The sequence below is a fragment of the Thunnus maccoyii genome, chromosome 11 (assembly GCF_910596095.1).
Source record: "Thunnus maccoyii chromosome 11, fThuMac1.1, whole genome shotgun sequence".
In the NCBI taxonomy this organism is placed as follows: domain Eukaryota; kingdom Metazoa; phylum Chordata; class Actinopteri; order Scombriformes; family Scombridae; genus Thunnus; species Thunnus maccoyii.
In genome coordinates this window covers 16306729-16322376 of record NC_056543.1, presented here as the reverse complement: position 1 = coordinate 16322376, position 15648 = coordinate 16306729, and the positions used below count along the sequence as shown (strand labels likewise).

The 15648-nt window shown below is 41.4% G+C and overlaps 1 protein-coding gene across 6 annotated transcripts in view; it reads right to left on the bottom strand.

The window, feature by feature from the left end:
* Window positions 1-211: 211 nt before the first annotated feature.
* fmnl2a (formin-like 2a) overlaps window positions 212-15648 on the bottom strand; it is a 56621-nt gene continuing 41184 nt past the window's right edge. The window contains exons 11-28 of one of the 6 annotated variants that reach the window (XM_042426163.1): window positions 14292-14402; window positions 13791-13940; window positions 13312-13413; window positions 12488-12809; window positions 12186-12371; window positions 10564-10584; window positions 9456-9580; window positions 9154-9356; window positions 8772-9006; window positions 8576-8644; window positions 8404-8484; window positions 8178-8307; window positions 7861-8024; window positions 7659-7760; window positions 7265-7360; window positions 6650-6773; window positions 4446-4565; window positions 2215-2298 (exon numbers count right to left, since the gene is read on the bottom strand). In XM_042426163.1, coding sequence (XP_042282097.1) covers window positions 4474-4565; window positions 6650-6773; window positions 7265-7360; window positions 7659-7760; window positions 7861-8024; window positions 8178-8307; window positions 8404-8484; window positions 8576-8644; window positions 8772-9006; window positions 9154-9356; window positions 9456-9580; window positions 10564-10584; window positions 12186-12371; window positions 12488-12809; window positions 13312-13413; window positions 13791-13940; window positions 14292-14402 — 2313 coding nt within the window. In that variant the 3' untranslated portion in view covers window positions 2215-2298; window positions 4446-4473. Of the gene's footprint in view, window positions 2299-2798; window positions 2899-4445; window positions 4566-6649; window positions 6774-7264; window positions 7361-7658; window positions 7761-7860; window positions 8025-8177; window positions 8308-8403; window positions 8485-8575; window positions 8645-8771; window positions 9007-9153; window positions 9357-9455; window positions 9581-10563; window positions 10585-12185; window positions 12372-12487; window positions 12810-13311; window positions 13414-13790; window positions 13941-14291; window positions 14403-15648 lie in introns of all 6 variants that reach the window. The other 5 variants (XM_042426162.1, XM_042426160.1, XM_042426166.1 and 2 more) reach the window with 5 other exon arrangements.

Below are 15648 nucleotides of genomic sequence, written 5' to 3'. Positions count from 1 at the left end.
GCTCTTAATGAAACTGTTAAATGTAGAAAACATATTTATTTATCCAAATAGTTAATATGCAGTCCTCCAGGAGAGATGTTTTTTTTTCTGTTGTTGTCAGAAATACAGAAAATGACCCTCTGCAGATATTGTTAATACATTGAACTCATTACAATAGTTCCAACTAGAGGATCAGACCAAACAAAATGTGACTCAAGGTAAACAATTTTATATCCAATGTAAATAGTTTATTTTTGATCATATTCATTGAAAATCTCATATCACCTAATTTAAAAAGCTTGTTATTTTGTAATAAGCACAAACTGCCTAAAATACAGTTCTGATGAGAGAAAAAAAAAAACATGCCAGTATTATCCAGAGTTAGAGAAATGACACTATTACAGACAGTGAAGTTGAGAGAAAACCAGAAGGATGCGAGCACATGCTTCAGTGGAGATAATTACAGGAGGGTGCATCACTAGGCCACAAAACCAGCTCGTCACAGGTAATTGAAACTAGTTTTAATAGTTACAACGTGTACGATAAGACTTTAAACCGGGCGTAACTGTAGAGTTAAAATGTACCAACACTTGAGATTCAGATTTTGTTTCATGCTCGTGTAGCTGGCTTTGATACACCTGTGACACACCCACAAGCAAATTCAGTGATCCGGTGCCTCCTGCATGACAGCAAGACATTATGACTTAACACACTACTGTAGATTCTGGCTGCATTTGGCTTAATTAAATATACAAAAAAAAATGGAAACAAAAACTATAAGTTAAAATAACATTCAAGTTGTATAGCACAAGGCAATGAAAACTTTGTTTAAACAATATGTACAATATTAACCATCTGGTAATGTGAATTAAGTAAAAAAAAAACATGGTTTGTAGCAAAATATCTGTACAGTTAGGAAACTTTTTTTCGTGTGTGTCGTGTACTTTCTTTTGCCATGTTTTTAATGACTGTGCTGTGAAAACCATGGAGACACATTAGATGAAAACATGAACTTAAAGGAATCTTTTTCAGTGGTTAAATACTATACATTAAAATTACAGTTAAATGAGCAGACGCAGTAGCCGGGAAAATGACTAAATCTGTAAATCATTTACAGAGATAAAATGCTAACTTAAATTTCCAGTTTTGACAATGAGATCATCCAGTAAGGTTCAGTATCTTTCTTTGCGCTCTCTGCATGTGGCAGAAGATGCATTTTAAGTCTTTTACAGGCTTGATTTGTTCCCAGAAACCAGACAGTTGCTGTGCTGCTACAGAAATGCAACATTTTAAATGGAAATTCATGTAAGCGTGCACCCGACTGTGGATTAAGATCCACAAAATCAGGTTTGACCCTTTAACTGTAGCAACAAATGATGCGAGAGGAGTCGGTATGCACCAGTTTGAAGAGGCCTCATATATACAGTTCACATTAGCTCGCTCTTTTATTGAAGCTACTTCTTTTGAATCTTTTTCGTTCATTCTTCATCTTCCTTATACTTGCTTAAGTACAAATATAGAATTTTAATCACTTTCTGATCACTTTCTTCATGCCTGATCATCAGCCCTTTTAGCAGAAATTGAGAAGCCTCATGAGATGTGAAAATCGTTGTATAGTATGTGGAATGGAAACGAGCACTGGAATGTAACCAAGATACTACAGAGTGTTAACAACACCAGAGATGTAATGTTTGTAACAGCTGAAGGGGACACGTCCCGTACATTCTACATCATGTTTCCGAGGAAGCATCTCTTCACGTGGCTCTTAAGGCCACCGCAAGTCCAGTTTTACACATCTTAAGATTAAAGCCAGGTCAAGTTGTATTGCTTGAAGTGGGGATATTTAAAAAAAAAAAAAAAAAAAACAGTCATCAAACAAAAATAAGTTCAGGCACTTGGCTTGTCTAAGGTTCCTTAATCAACCTTTCAGACGCTTTAAATTCAGTCCCACACACGTCCCAGTCCTTCATAGAGAAAAGCTGCTGCTACTATACCACAGACATGGAATAACGTGTATTCTTATGTAATATATATATATACTGTATATATATACACATACTCATCTCTATGGTTGCTACTACACCCATCATTCACTTATCGTCCTTCACTCTTCTTCCAACCTTCTGTCTCTCCATCTCTTGACGCTACACAGCCTCACTATCCCCCCCCACCCCCACCCCCACCCCCGAGCACATGCACTGTTCCCTCATCACATGACCACTTCGCCGTTGTTCACCGGCCGCAGGTTCTGATCATCAAAGCGTCTCCTGACACTCCTCCGCACGGCGTCTGCTCGTCTGTAGGGCTGATTCCTCAAATCTGGGAGGGAGGAAGGGGTCGGATGGGGTAAGGAGGGAGGGAGGGGGGGTGGATGAATAAAAGAGCTGTCAGTCATCATGTCAAGGCATTTTGATGAGCCCACATGCTCAGAGTGCTGGCAGCCTGTCTTTCAAAGCAGCATGAGTTCTACACAGAAAAAAAAAAAAAAAAAAAAAAGCCCTGCAGGTCAGCTGTCTCTGGGTATTACGACTGAGACAGACCACAGGGTTTTGAAGTGTAAGCCAGAATCTACAAGACATGAGATGTATATTGTAAAACAAAGATGCATCCTCCCCATAAAAAGTGATCTAATTCCAGGGTAAAGAAACTACTGTAAAGAGTATTTTTTTTAAGTCACTAGACATCCAAACGTACTGTTATGAAGGAAGAATAATGAGGAGAAAAGAGAGGGACAGGTAGGTCAAACCCTACATGAGATGACAGTAAAAATAATAATAATAAAAAAAAAAGAGGGAGGGAGGTAATAAAGAGATGCTTGCCAGGTTTGGGACACATCCACCACTACAGGAGTGCTACTGGAGGAGTTCCTTACCCTCGAGTAGACATTGGGAAATTTAGTAATATTATTCTTCTTTAGGGCTAGATGAAGAGAAGACAAAATGAAGGTTAAAAATGGAGAAGGGGGTGACTGACCACAGCATGTCAGCCCAACATTTCACAGTGGCTTTGCACAGAGAGCGCTGCGCGAGCAAAGCAAAGTGACAGCAGGCTGCATGGGGGGGGGGGGGGGGGGGGGGGGGGGGGGGGGGGGGGGGGGGAAGAGGCCTTCACGGGGCAAGGGCGAGAGAGGTGACAGAGCTGGAGGATGTTAACTAGATCCACTGGCAGGGAGAGGAAGATGGAGGGGATGGAGTGGAGGATCAAAGCTTTTTTTTTTTTGTTGTTGTTGTTTTTTTTCTGCTACTAAACTCAGCTGCTTTGCAAAGTTGCTACCAGCAGGACAGAAGGAGAACCCATTTCCAAATCCCAGTACAAAAGGAAATATAAACTGAAATAAATAAAATAAAAGTGGTTCCAGGACACAGCGGGGTTGTTAAGTTCAACAGCATCTAGACCGAAAAACCAACCAAAGCATGCATGCAGCCAGGGAAACACTGATCACCAATGAATCCGTTGCAGATGTCTATTCAGTGAAACAACCTGGCTGCATGTTAGTAGCAACTGCAAAAAAATAGGAGCGCCGAAAAATCAAAAGATTCTATATTTCTACACATCATGCAGCATGTTAGTGAGCCTGCCAGACCACCGACAAACATCTGTCAGAGAGGTGACCTGTCAGTGGGCGGCAGGGCTAACCGGGAGAGCAGGGATGCATTATGGGAAAGTGGCAGGGATGAAGCAATCAGCATGCAAGAAGCTGTATCAACAGCAACAAATGATGATATGTCATAATGAACACATAAACATTGATTTTTTTTTAAAATAACACATTGATTGAAACACACAAAAAGCAAGTGATAATGCCACAGACTCTTACACAATCATGAAGTTAGTCAAACCTGCCGTGTAAATAGCTGGAACGAACAATATGATGATGACTGAAGCTTGTATATATACACACTACTGTATATTACAACATGTTGGATGGCACTGACCACACTGGATCATTAAATTAGCATCTAATCAGATCAGATCACATATTCACATGCATGGCTCGGTGCTTGTTTTCAATCTACGACCACTAGATGGCAGCTCGTAGCTTAACTTGTGAGCTCCATTACTTGCTGTGTGGAAAAAAAGTATGGTCTTCACCGATTTCCTGTCAGCACAGATAAGAGTGACCTTGGCGACTGTTCCTTCTGTGACATTATGGTTTGCCATGGCTGAAAAAATTATGACGATAAATGAGGGGTGTCACACTTTCATGCAGGTGGGCAGAGAAAACCGTTAAACCCCCAACACCTAGTCATGCTCGGGAGGGAGAAAACATGTGAATGCACACAAACACACACACACACACACACACACACTCAGGCATGTGTGTCTCCAAAAACCACAAGATCGGGCCCAGTGCGAAGAGGTGAGCATGACGGTTAAAGAGGAGTGTAAAGAGGCATGCGAAGGTTGTGTGAGGAGGAAGAAGAAGGAGGAGAGAAATAAAGAAGAGAACGTCGTGTTCCAGCAACCTTTGAGAAGAGAGACAGTTCTATAAGCTTAGTAATGGTACTCCTCATTGAGGGCGGGCTCGCAGAAGAACCGAGAGCCACGCTTGGCTGTGCGGGCGGTAAAGGGCACGGTCTTCAGCACTGCATTGAGAACAACAGGGACAACAGCCAAGACAAGACAAACACAATATAAGAAAAGCAGACTCCTACAGAGGTTTAGCACTGGTTAGCACTAAGCAAATACCAAACAACAGCATCAGAGGGGCCCGAAATGTCATAAAGAGTGTTTGAGAGTTAATTAATAGCAGTTAATGCTCTATTGAAAGGCCTGGTAGGCAGCTAGTGAGCAAAAACTCACCTTTTTCTGACTTTATTTGTTAGAATATTTTATTATTACAGGATCAATCTGCATTTCAGTTGCCAGGGATCTAGACTAGTGACATTATTGTTCCTATGGCCAGTGGAGGAGCGTATTGAGATCCTTTACTTAAGTAACATTATACCTCAATGCAGAAATTACAAGGAATCCTGTATTCACAATCTTATTCAGTGAAAGTACAGAAGTATTCTCAGAAAACGGTACTCAAAGTATCAAAAACATTCATTATGCAGAAAAATTACCCATGTGAGTGTTATATTATTATATGTTACATTGTTGTGTTGTTACTACTGATGCTTTAATATGCAAGCACCATTTTGGAGTTGAAACTACTTTATTTGGGTTGTTTTAAATCTGTAACAATTCATTGTATTTTGTAATTTTATAAAATCCTATTTTGCAGACCGTTTTGTAACAGCGTCTCTACAGATCTCTCTAAAAAGTCGACCAGACAGCTGCAGCTGATTCAGCAAATTGCTGCTCGAGTCCTCTCTAAGGCCCTGTTTACACCTGGTATTAACATGTATCTTGGGTGACCCGATCACAAGTGGACAGCGTTAAGTACGTCTGTTTACACCTGGCGTCTCCACATGCGTCCCGAGTGACCACTTGTGATCGGATCTCACTTCCCCGCTCTATATGCAAATAAACATGGACATCATTTCTGTTTTCAAAGACCAAATCCGTTCATTATTAACTGGCGGAGGACCGGACTCAACTTGTTTGATAACAGGATAAATATGAAGACCAGGAGAGTGGATCACATCACTGCAGATCTCAGATCTTTTACATTGGCTTCCTGTTTGTCAAAGAACCGATTTTAAAATACTACTGTTGGTTTATAAAGCGCTGAAGCTACAAAATACATTTCTGATCTGCTGCTACGTTATGAACCATCAAGACCTCTCAGGTCGTCTGGTACAGAGTCAAAACTAAACCTGGAGAAGCAGCGGAGTTCAGTGTTTATGCTCCTCATATCCAGAACAAACTCCCAAGAAACTGCAGATCTGCACCGACTCTCAGTTCTTTTAAATCAAGACTTAAGACTTTTCTGTTAGCTACTGCCTTTTATTATTTTATGAATTAAATTTGGAACAATTTAATCATATCTCGCATTACACTGTTTATTCTCCTGTTTCATGTTTTATTCTATTTACCTTATTTTATCTTCTATTTTATTTTACTCCTTTTAAATCTTATTTTCATGTCTCCTTCTTTAAATTGTCTCTATGTTGTGTTTCTTTTCTTAATGCCTTTTAAGTTTTATGTAAAGCACTTTGAATTGAAAAGTGGAATATTTCTCTCTGAAATGTACTAGAGTAGAAGTATGAAGTAGCAACAATGAAATGGAAATATTCCAGTAAAATACAAGTCTGTCCAATCTGTATTTTAGTACTTGACTAATATACATAGTTATGTTCCACCACTGGCCACGACAAGTGTCATCACACCTCAGTAAACAAAAAATGTGTTTATTCCCTTCTGAATGATTAATATTCTAGATGATTAATATAACTAGTTACAACCTGGCCTTGTCTACATACAGATGTGTTACAAAGCACTGACAGAGCAGATAAGATAAGCAATAATCATCACACACATTTGAGCCGACTCAGAACGTCACTGGATTAGCTGGACTGTCAGTTCATGTTTGCGCTTGTTAGGTAAGGCCTTCAGTTCTCAAACATCTGACAGCTGATTTTATTTTTTTGAAAAAGCCAGAGTCATTGTGTTAGTTGGTTTAGAAACCCTTTGTTAAAGACTGAATATGTAGCACAGGAGAGGAGCTTCATGCAGAGCACCCTATATGCATGTATGTGTGTGTGTGTGACCCGGGTGAGGTTACCCGTGATGATGTCCTCAATCGCTCCATCTTTTCCTTCGTAGACGTGACGGCTGTCTTTCACCTGTTTCCTCCTGAGCTCCTGGATCAGCTCTTGCTGCTGCCGTTTATTCTTATGAGATGGAGACTGGGGAGCGCACACACACACACACACACACACACACACACACACACACACCAAGACATCACTTAACATCTATTAATAAGTTTAATCTACACAAGATTTTCCCACCTGTAATTTCTTTTAGATGCTTTCACACAGCGGTTTCATACTCTACCCTTTAGTGCATGTGTGTGTGTGTTAATTAAAACCATTTAAGAAGTATAATCTCACTGATCCTGAGCTGATGCGACGTGGCTCAGCAGGGTGTCAGACTGTAGAACCAGATATAACTATAACCAGCAGGCAGTCGGTGCTCAACTAATCCTGTGATCAGGAGTCTGGAGGAAGTGAGGAGGAGGAGGAGGAGGGGAGCGGGGAGGAAGTGGAGCCGGCTTACCTTCTAGTTTACATGATCCGCTGTAGCCTCCTGCCCTAGACAGCGAGGCAGGGGGAGGGGTTGGAAGGTAAAGGGATGCGGGGGTGGGGAGGGAAGTTGGGAAAGAAGGGTGACTTACCTTCTGGTCTTCCTCCATCATGGCCTCCTGCTCTAGAAGTTTCTCCATCATAATCTGCTCCTGTCTCTTTCTTTGCTCGTTGTCCTCTTCCGCTTGCTAAAGAGATCACATATACGCATACGAGTTTAGCGTTGAATTTTAAAAAGCACTCAACAGTTTCACTTAATATGCCGTGCAAGCTGAGATTCTATTTCAGTATCGTGAAACGTGGTAAGTGAAGTGTCATGAATGCAGTTCGAGTTTAAATATGTTACATTGTAGTGTAGTAACAACACCAGAGGGCATAATCTGTGTTTCCCCCCACTCTGACCCTCCCCAGCCGCTGTGGTGACATAAGCCAGGTTGTGTGTTTTTGTGTGATTGTGTGTGTGTGTGAGATGATTATCCAGCTCACCCTGTAAGCCTTAACAAAACGCACAAACACGGGGAAGAAGACGGACGGCGGCGTGGTTTTGGAGTTCTCCCCGAAGAACTTCACCACCTCGTCGAAGGCATCCTTTTTAAAAAGACATACGACAGATTAAAAAAAACATTCAGGTCATCGTTTAACACCCTGTCACCTAGATCGATAACAAAGCGAGGCACGCTCGTCTTACCTGTGCAATCTTGGCATCGTCCTGCAGCTTTTTCAGCTTGCTCTCGTTGTGTGTGATGAAGTCTTTCAGCATGGTGTTGTGGCCGTGCATGCTGTATTCTCTTTTAGTCAGCTCCATGCCTCTCTGCAGCTCCTTGACGTCCAGTAGGACGTTCTCCAGCGACACTGTGAACACGAGCAGATGTATCTTCTTAACAATTGAAGAGACACAGAATCTGCAAATACATCCGCTGCAGAAGAATCTGTCTCTGTGGTGGAAACAGGATCTCACAAGTGCTTGTTAACTTGCAAACAAACACAACTGCTCTGAGGGCTCACCTGCTGCGGCTTTCTCCACGTAGTGCAGCTCGTTGTAGAAGAGAGAAACTTGCGTGTATTTCTCGTGTACCACATTGGCAATGTAGTGTAACAACGTTATCTTACGGTCCGTCGACTTGGTATCGAGTAGCTGTAAAGGAATTAAAAAGAGAAATCAGATGTGTCGGAAACAATGAAGAAAAAAGAAGCAGAGCAGCTTTATAAAAGGCAGGCGGAGGTGACTCACCAAGTCTAAACTTTGCAGCTTGAATCCGTACACGGCTCCTCTCTTGCTGCTGTTCATGTAGTTTCCAAGTGCCAAGATAATCTGCAGAGCAGGAGGGAGTAACAATGTGAGAAAGGAATCCCACACATTCATTCAACATTACGTCCAGTCTGGAAACAAATAGTTCACTAACCTCTAGAATTTTCTTTAGTTTCTGTGACGACTTGATGGACACAGATGCTGCGATGACTGCATGAAGTTGCTGCGGGGAAACAAAGAGAATGAATTCAATACAGAGCTGTGTCTTTCTCTGGTCACAACATTAAAAAAAACTAGTAATTTCACTGAAAATTTTGCTTCCCACACAAAAGGGATCCTGGTTCTCTCACCGGTGTGAGCATCTGCACGCTCTCGCAGAAGTTGCCGATGAAGGCCATGATGGTCATTTTCTGCATAAGTCGTTCGATCTTACTAAACTGCATCATGAAGCGGTCCTCGTCCGTCAGGCTTTCCAGCGGTTTCCGCTCCTTTTCAAACTGCCGCAGGACTTTAATCTCGTTCTCTGTGGGCTGGAAGCGCATCAGACACTCTACAAAGTCTACCGGCAGGGTCCGTAGGTCGAAGCTGAAAGACGCAGAGACACAGGAGCACATTAAAACAAGACACAGACCATTTGATAACATGCTCACACGAATAAAACACGTGTGCATTGTATCACAACATGCATTCTTTAGTATCATCAATCGGGTAAAGTATTTTGAACTGGCTTACATCTGAATTGCCTTGCAGATCTCCTCCGGTGTCTTGCCCACTTTCCTCAGTGTGATGGCCAGGTTCTTTGCCCTGTTGGAGTCCAGCAGCGTCACCTTGTTGGGTCCCTTCTGGATGACCTTCTGCTTGCTCATGTTGAGGTCGATCGGCGGGCCCTGAGCTTTCGTCTTAAACATTTCCTCGAACTCATCCACATTCAGGTCCTGAGAGACGCCAAACAAACAAGCAGTTTATGTTCTGTTCTCAGGCTGAAAGCGGACAGAACACGAGCGATCGTTTGCTAAATGAGAGAAGATTCTTACCTCGAGTATCCGCTCATCATCAATCTCATTGAAGACAGTCCCATTGATCTGATTGGGTTTCAGGGCTACCCAGTTGAAGACGGGCATACGGAACTTTGTCTTGATGGGTTTCTTGATCTTAACGGCTAAGCAGGACAAAGAGGAGTTAATATAGTGTCACTGTCTTGTGTCAGAGTAGACACACAATTACATTGTCACATGCGCGGGGAGATTGGTGAATGGGTGGACGGGTATCTCGGATATGGTGACACACATGGATGAGACGCATCTGTCTGATCTCTAAAAACATACAATCCCACTTCCATTTGATCACTTTTTAAATGTTAATTTAACTGAATGCTTCTTTTGCCCATATTGGTCTCTTAGATTAAACGTTTCTTTTTTACTTTTTTCATGCAGAGTGAAGCCTCTGAGCCTCTGGCAGGCAGGTAAATATGGCCAAAGGGTAAATAAAGTACAGTAAATGGTGCATATGGTGAGGATTTCCTGCCTGGCCTGGAGACAAACTATTTATCAGGGAGATTATAGCTATTTGTGGACACCTGGGCTGATAGATTGAAGCTGAGCATCAAGGTGGCACCCTGCTTTGTCACAGTGCCACATAAAGTGTCCTCAGAGACAGAACGATAACGAAAACAGCATTCCAGCTCCCCACAGTGCTTATCACTTTCTATCATCTGCGTGCCACAGCACATTGTGTCTCAGCATGCAACCAACACTTTGAGATGTAGCAATACTTAATTCATACAAACACACACACACACACAATCACAACACTGTGACTACATCAAGGTGTGAAGGTAAAACCATGCAGGATTTTGAAATTTGGTATTTTCTTTGTTGATTAAAATCATCGTTTTCACAGCAAGTCTAACTGTGAAAGAGACAAAAGCAGAAACAAAGAGAATTCATAAAGTCATGGTCCATGTGTTTTGGAACATGTGGGTTATAGATCTCGTCGAGCCCATGTTAGATGCAAAAAGAAATAAAAAGAAAATATGTTTGGGAATTTTTTTTTTCCTTATGAAAATACCATTTTCAAAACTTGTGGGAAAGGAAAGGAACATTGGGGGAGACAAAACACCAAACATGACAGGCAAAAACCTACAGAAAAGTTTGATGGGTCCCTCTGGTTGGCAGAAAAAGAAACAATTCAAAGACAAATCATTAAGAAATTGGCAGAGTTAGTGAGAAAGCTTAAACATGCACATCTCAAACACACATAGTAAAGGATCTGTACTTTCCACATAAAACTCACAGGGGCGTCTAAAGTTTACTGACGAGTGCAAACAACATTTCTGGCATTGTTGGTGTTTTCTAATGTTTTCCTGCTTTCCTCGCTCTGCAGCTTTAGTTATGACACTTAAATTGTGAATACATAGTTACAGAAAGGAGCAGGAGTATGACTGACAGGAAGTTTGATAGCCTGAGAGCTTCAGTAATTTTTAAAAACAACTCAACAATGAGGAGAAACCTTAAAAATGTTGAAATGTTCACAATTTAAAAAAAAAAAAAAAGTCAGCCAAATGAGCATTGACACATGTTTTCCTTGCACCTCCTGTTCATAATGGCCAATGTAAGCAATGGGGGACAAAATCCACAGCCCTCTTTACGTGCAAACATGTATTTAAAAGTTTACTTGAAGCTAATATGAGTCAATGTTTTTCTTTTTAGTGCAGAATTCCCTCTTTTTGTTATGATCCAGATCCTTCCACTTCAGGCTGAACAGGAAAACACTATTCATCACAAAGAGGGACATTTTTACTAAAAAGACTAACTGTGGAAGATATCCTTTATTTGACGAATGAAACCTCATATTATCTTCAGATAATCTTTTAAATACACTTTTGCTCAAAAAGAGGACTGCAGATTTTGTCCCTCATTACTTATATTCTAAGTACATTTGGGGGGATCTTCTAATGGTCAGTATGAACAGGAGGAACGATTACAGCGAGCTAAACCTGTTTGAATGTTCATTTTTTTATTGTTAACCTATCCTTTAAATATACATAAAATTACAGCTTTTGGTTGGATTTATAGTTAAGTTTTGTTGTTGTTTGAACTCAGTTTTATACGTATGCATTTACAACAACATTCAAACACCAGATTACAATATTCTATCCATCCATTTATCTTTTTACCAATATTCTGCTCAAGTCCCCCAACTAAAATACGACCTGAAAAACATACAAATATAAGAATAATGAATTTAGTTGCTACTGGCAAACTCATCACTATACATGCATGCAGCTGCTTCAAAGTCTTCCTGCAGCACCTGCTGCTTCAAACGTTTGTCAGATTTCCAGCAACTGGAAAGATTTTACTGTGTGTTGAGTTGGTATTAACATTAACTTTACTGTGGAGCAAAGTAGTTAGAATACAGCTGGATTTCCTTACAGTTCCAACAAAGCAAGCAAAGCTGCAGCAGGAGCTACAAGTGTTTTATTAATCATGTCATTGTGAAACTGCAGCCCTTTACAATGTGTTTATTGTGGAAATTAATACTTTAATCATCCAAATGATACAATACAGTGAAACATTAACAGTATCAAATATATATTATTAATGTTTCTAATACAGTGTTTCCAGTAAAATCCTGCAGATTACTTAAAAAGCTGCTTAAGAAGCTGCTTTGCTCATTATAGTATAATTTTTCACTGCGTATCACATTACTCTCATTCTCAAACATTTACACAAACCTGCTTATTTTTGCCAATTCGGTGATCTTACCTGCTAACCCAGAGTTCATGATGACTGTTGGGGTCCCACAGCCTGGCAGTGGGGGGGCCACAGGAGGAGGCGGAGGGGGCAGAGGGACTGACATCTCTGGTCCAGGTGGCGGAGGTGGAGGTGGAGGCGGCGGAGGTGGGGGAGGTGCTGCAGCTGCAGGACTAATCGATGACGGACCATTTGGCACTGGAAAAGAGGAGGGACGGTAAGGAGAAGGTTAACAGGAATAACAGATTATACATTTTGTCCCGTCTTTTCTTTTTCCATGTCATGATTTACAGTTTATGTGTGAATAAACCTACATGTGCCGTTCTCTGGCAGCGGAGGGGGCGGAGGAGGTGGTGGTGGCTGAGCGGCCGTGCCCGCTACACTTCCCACATGGTTTGGACCGACAGATGCACCGTTTCCTCCTATCACGGCGCCTGGCAAACCCTCCACTCCTGAGGGTGGCGAGGGCAGGATAGAGATGTCTCCATCTCCCTTCTTGTGGATCTTGATGGTGCCCTGCTTCTCCAGCTCATGGATCTTCTTCTCTAAATTAGACTGGCGCTGAATGGCCTCGTCCTTCTCTTTCAACTTCTGCCGCAGCGTGTGCACCTGCGAGCTGGTATCTTTGTAGACTTCCTGTGAGGGAGGGAGACAGAAACAGAGTAAGTTAGGGCTTGTATGGTCATGAGAGGAGCTGTGGAGAAGAGAAAAAAACTAAATCTAAAGAAGTGTTCATCTAAAAAGCAGGAATAGAGAAATCATTTTCTTTTACAAAGACGATTACATGCTGACCTCTTTCTAGTGCTGTTGCAAATATCTCGTTTTCCGATTAAACATTCATGATCATATGGAATATTTGTTGCCATTAGTACAGATTTATGGTTAAACTACTGTATAACTACTGCATAAAAATGGATGTGCAGTGAATCTAATATTGCATATGTGGAAGCATAAATATTGTGTAAATAACCTTATTATATTCCATTCTTTCTATCAGAGACTGCAAAACCTAAAAACTAACAAAGGCCTGAGAATTGTTACCTAAAAGAAAACTATTGATTTGAATTTTTATTGTGTACTGTGAGCATTTGTCTTTAACCGAATGAAAAAGGATGAATGTGAATGTTCAGAGTCTGACCCTGATGGATTCAAGCTCCTTGTTCCTTTGCATCAGCTGCTTCTCCAGCTCCACGATCTTGGACATGGCCTCATTCTCCGTGTCCTGAAGCTTCTCTGTCATCTACGAGAACAATAGCCAGGAGGAAAAGGTCACACAGCGAACTCATCGTGATGACAAGATCCAACTCGGTATGTCAAGAGATCCAGCGGGGCAGGATGTCACATATTTAACATGCAGAATATATTTTTTACTTTAATGCATTGTTATGACTGAAAGTTACAAAAAGTGTGTCCATATATAATAAGGTTAAGTGAACGCATGAGACCAAAGGAAATCCCAGGCTGAGGACACTGTGTGATAAGCAAACAAGCGTGACAGAGCCTCAAACACACGGTCAACATCCTGACATTCTGGATGCTCATGCGTAGAGAAGACAAGAGGGACTGAGGAGTTTGTGTCATTTCAGAGGGTCAAAAAAATCGAGGGATATATCTCACATGTGACATATTCTCCTCCAGCTCCTCCACGCGCTCCAGCGCTGCGTTTTTGGTCTCTGCATCCTCCAGGAGGGCTCCCACGTCAAACACATTGTCCAAGTAGGCCTGAATCTGAACCTGCAGTTTATCGCTCTCCGTATGCTTTAGTTTCTGGAAAACATACAAACAAAGAGAGCGTGAGGATAAGAGCGAGGGAGAGAGAGAGAGGGAGATATTAATTTTTTTTTTCCAGTTCCCTGCATGAAGCTGACTTTCTCAGACTCAGAGGCCAGCATTGATCTAACCTCTGCAGCAAGGCAGGAGATGAGGATTCACTGAACTGACTGATTTTTTTTTTTTTTTTTCTGAAGTAATGGAAAAGCCATTATTGACTGCTTTTCAGTGGTTGCAGTCTCAGGAGTGCTGTAATGACATGCTATGCTCCGGACTGAGCTGAATATTAAGAGCGGGCGTGTTCTGTCTGTCTGTCCAGTTTTCCTGCAGCATTACGTCTCAACTCACGTCTAAGTAGTCATCCAGACACAGCTTGGTGAAGTCGTATTGTAGATGAACTCTGAAGTTCATGTCCTCCACTGAGTGCACGACGATGTTGATGAACTGCATACATGCCACCTAGGGAATAGAGACAGAAAAACACACTTAGTGGATGAAGATTCAAAACAGCATATGAAGTAAGCTTTCTGATTTTTTTGTAAACGCTGCATATTAAAAACACTGTATATCACAATAATTATAATTAATGCATAACTAAAAAAATGCTTTTTTAATGACCCTGAGATCCAAACAAACTGCTGACAGTGTGATGTAAAAATGTGTTTAAACAGTTTTGAGGTTTTTGTACAACAGCTTGGTACTTTTTGGAACTAATTTTATGCTTATTGTCACAACTGTTGCCTTTTAATATCTCTCCCTGTGAAACTGTGAGTATAAATCCTCATTACTGTGCTTGCTCAGCTGGTAGAGTCGCTTATCTGGCAGATTAAAGGGATCTGAAAAAAACAAATTAACAAATCAGCCTGGTTCAACACCATTGGCTGCCTTATGGGAGGTAAGCAGAAAGCGATCGGGGAGGGATCTCCTCACAGTGTCTAATGTACACACACACACACTTCTTCTCACCCTGACGCTGGCTTAATGGACTTCCCGAAAGAAGCTCCGTTGTCTCGGTGCAACATGGCAGCTTTGACAATGTCTGTTTGCTTTAGTGCTGCTGACCAAGGAGCGGACTAGTGACAGAAGTGCTATTCAAAGTCCTATTGAAGGCCTATTCAAACACAGCATCTGCTGGTTTTCACTCACTGGCTCTTAAACACACACACACATATATTATATATCCCACATCAATAAAGACACTTAGAGAGAGATACACACACTGGATAAAATCATGTTTAAGATGCCACTTTTTTCACAATATCTTTTATTCTGATCTGCCTAGCTAATTAGCACCACTCAGCCTGGAAATTACACACTTGCACGGGTTCTTTGCTTAGGGCTGCTGATGTACTGCACCACACATCTGTAGTTTGTTCTATGATGAGGAAAAATTAGAGTGCTTGTGCAAAGACTGATAGCCCTGTGAGTGTGTGCAGGCAGACTGGTTATTTTTGAGTTTGGACAAACGTAGGAGGACACGTGTTAAAAATATTCAAGCTATCTGTATTTCTAACCACCTGGAAAAGATGATTCTTTTTATTTACTATTTTAACCTGTCGAACACATAGATTACATTAAGTCCAAGTTGCAGCTTCTAAACTCTTGACAGCAGAGAAAAAGAAACATCATCAAACACCTTCACTCAGCCTTCCTCAGCTCGAAAAGCTCCACAAGCTCTGTGTGGTTTGGATGCCGGCTTTTCGAG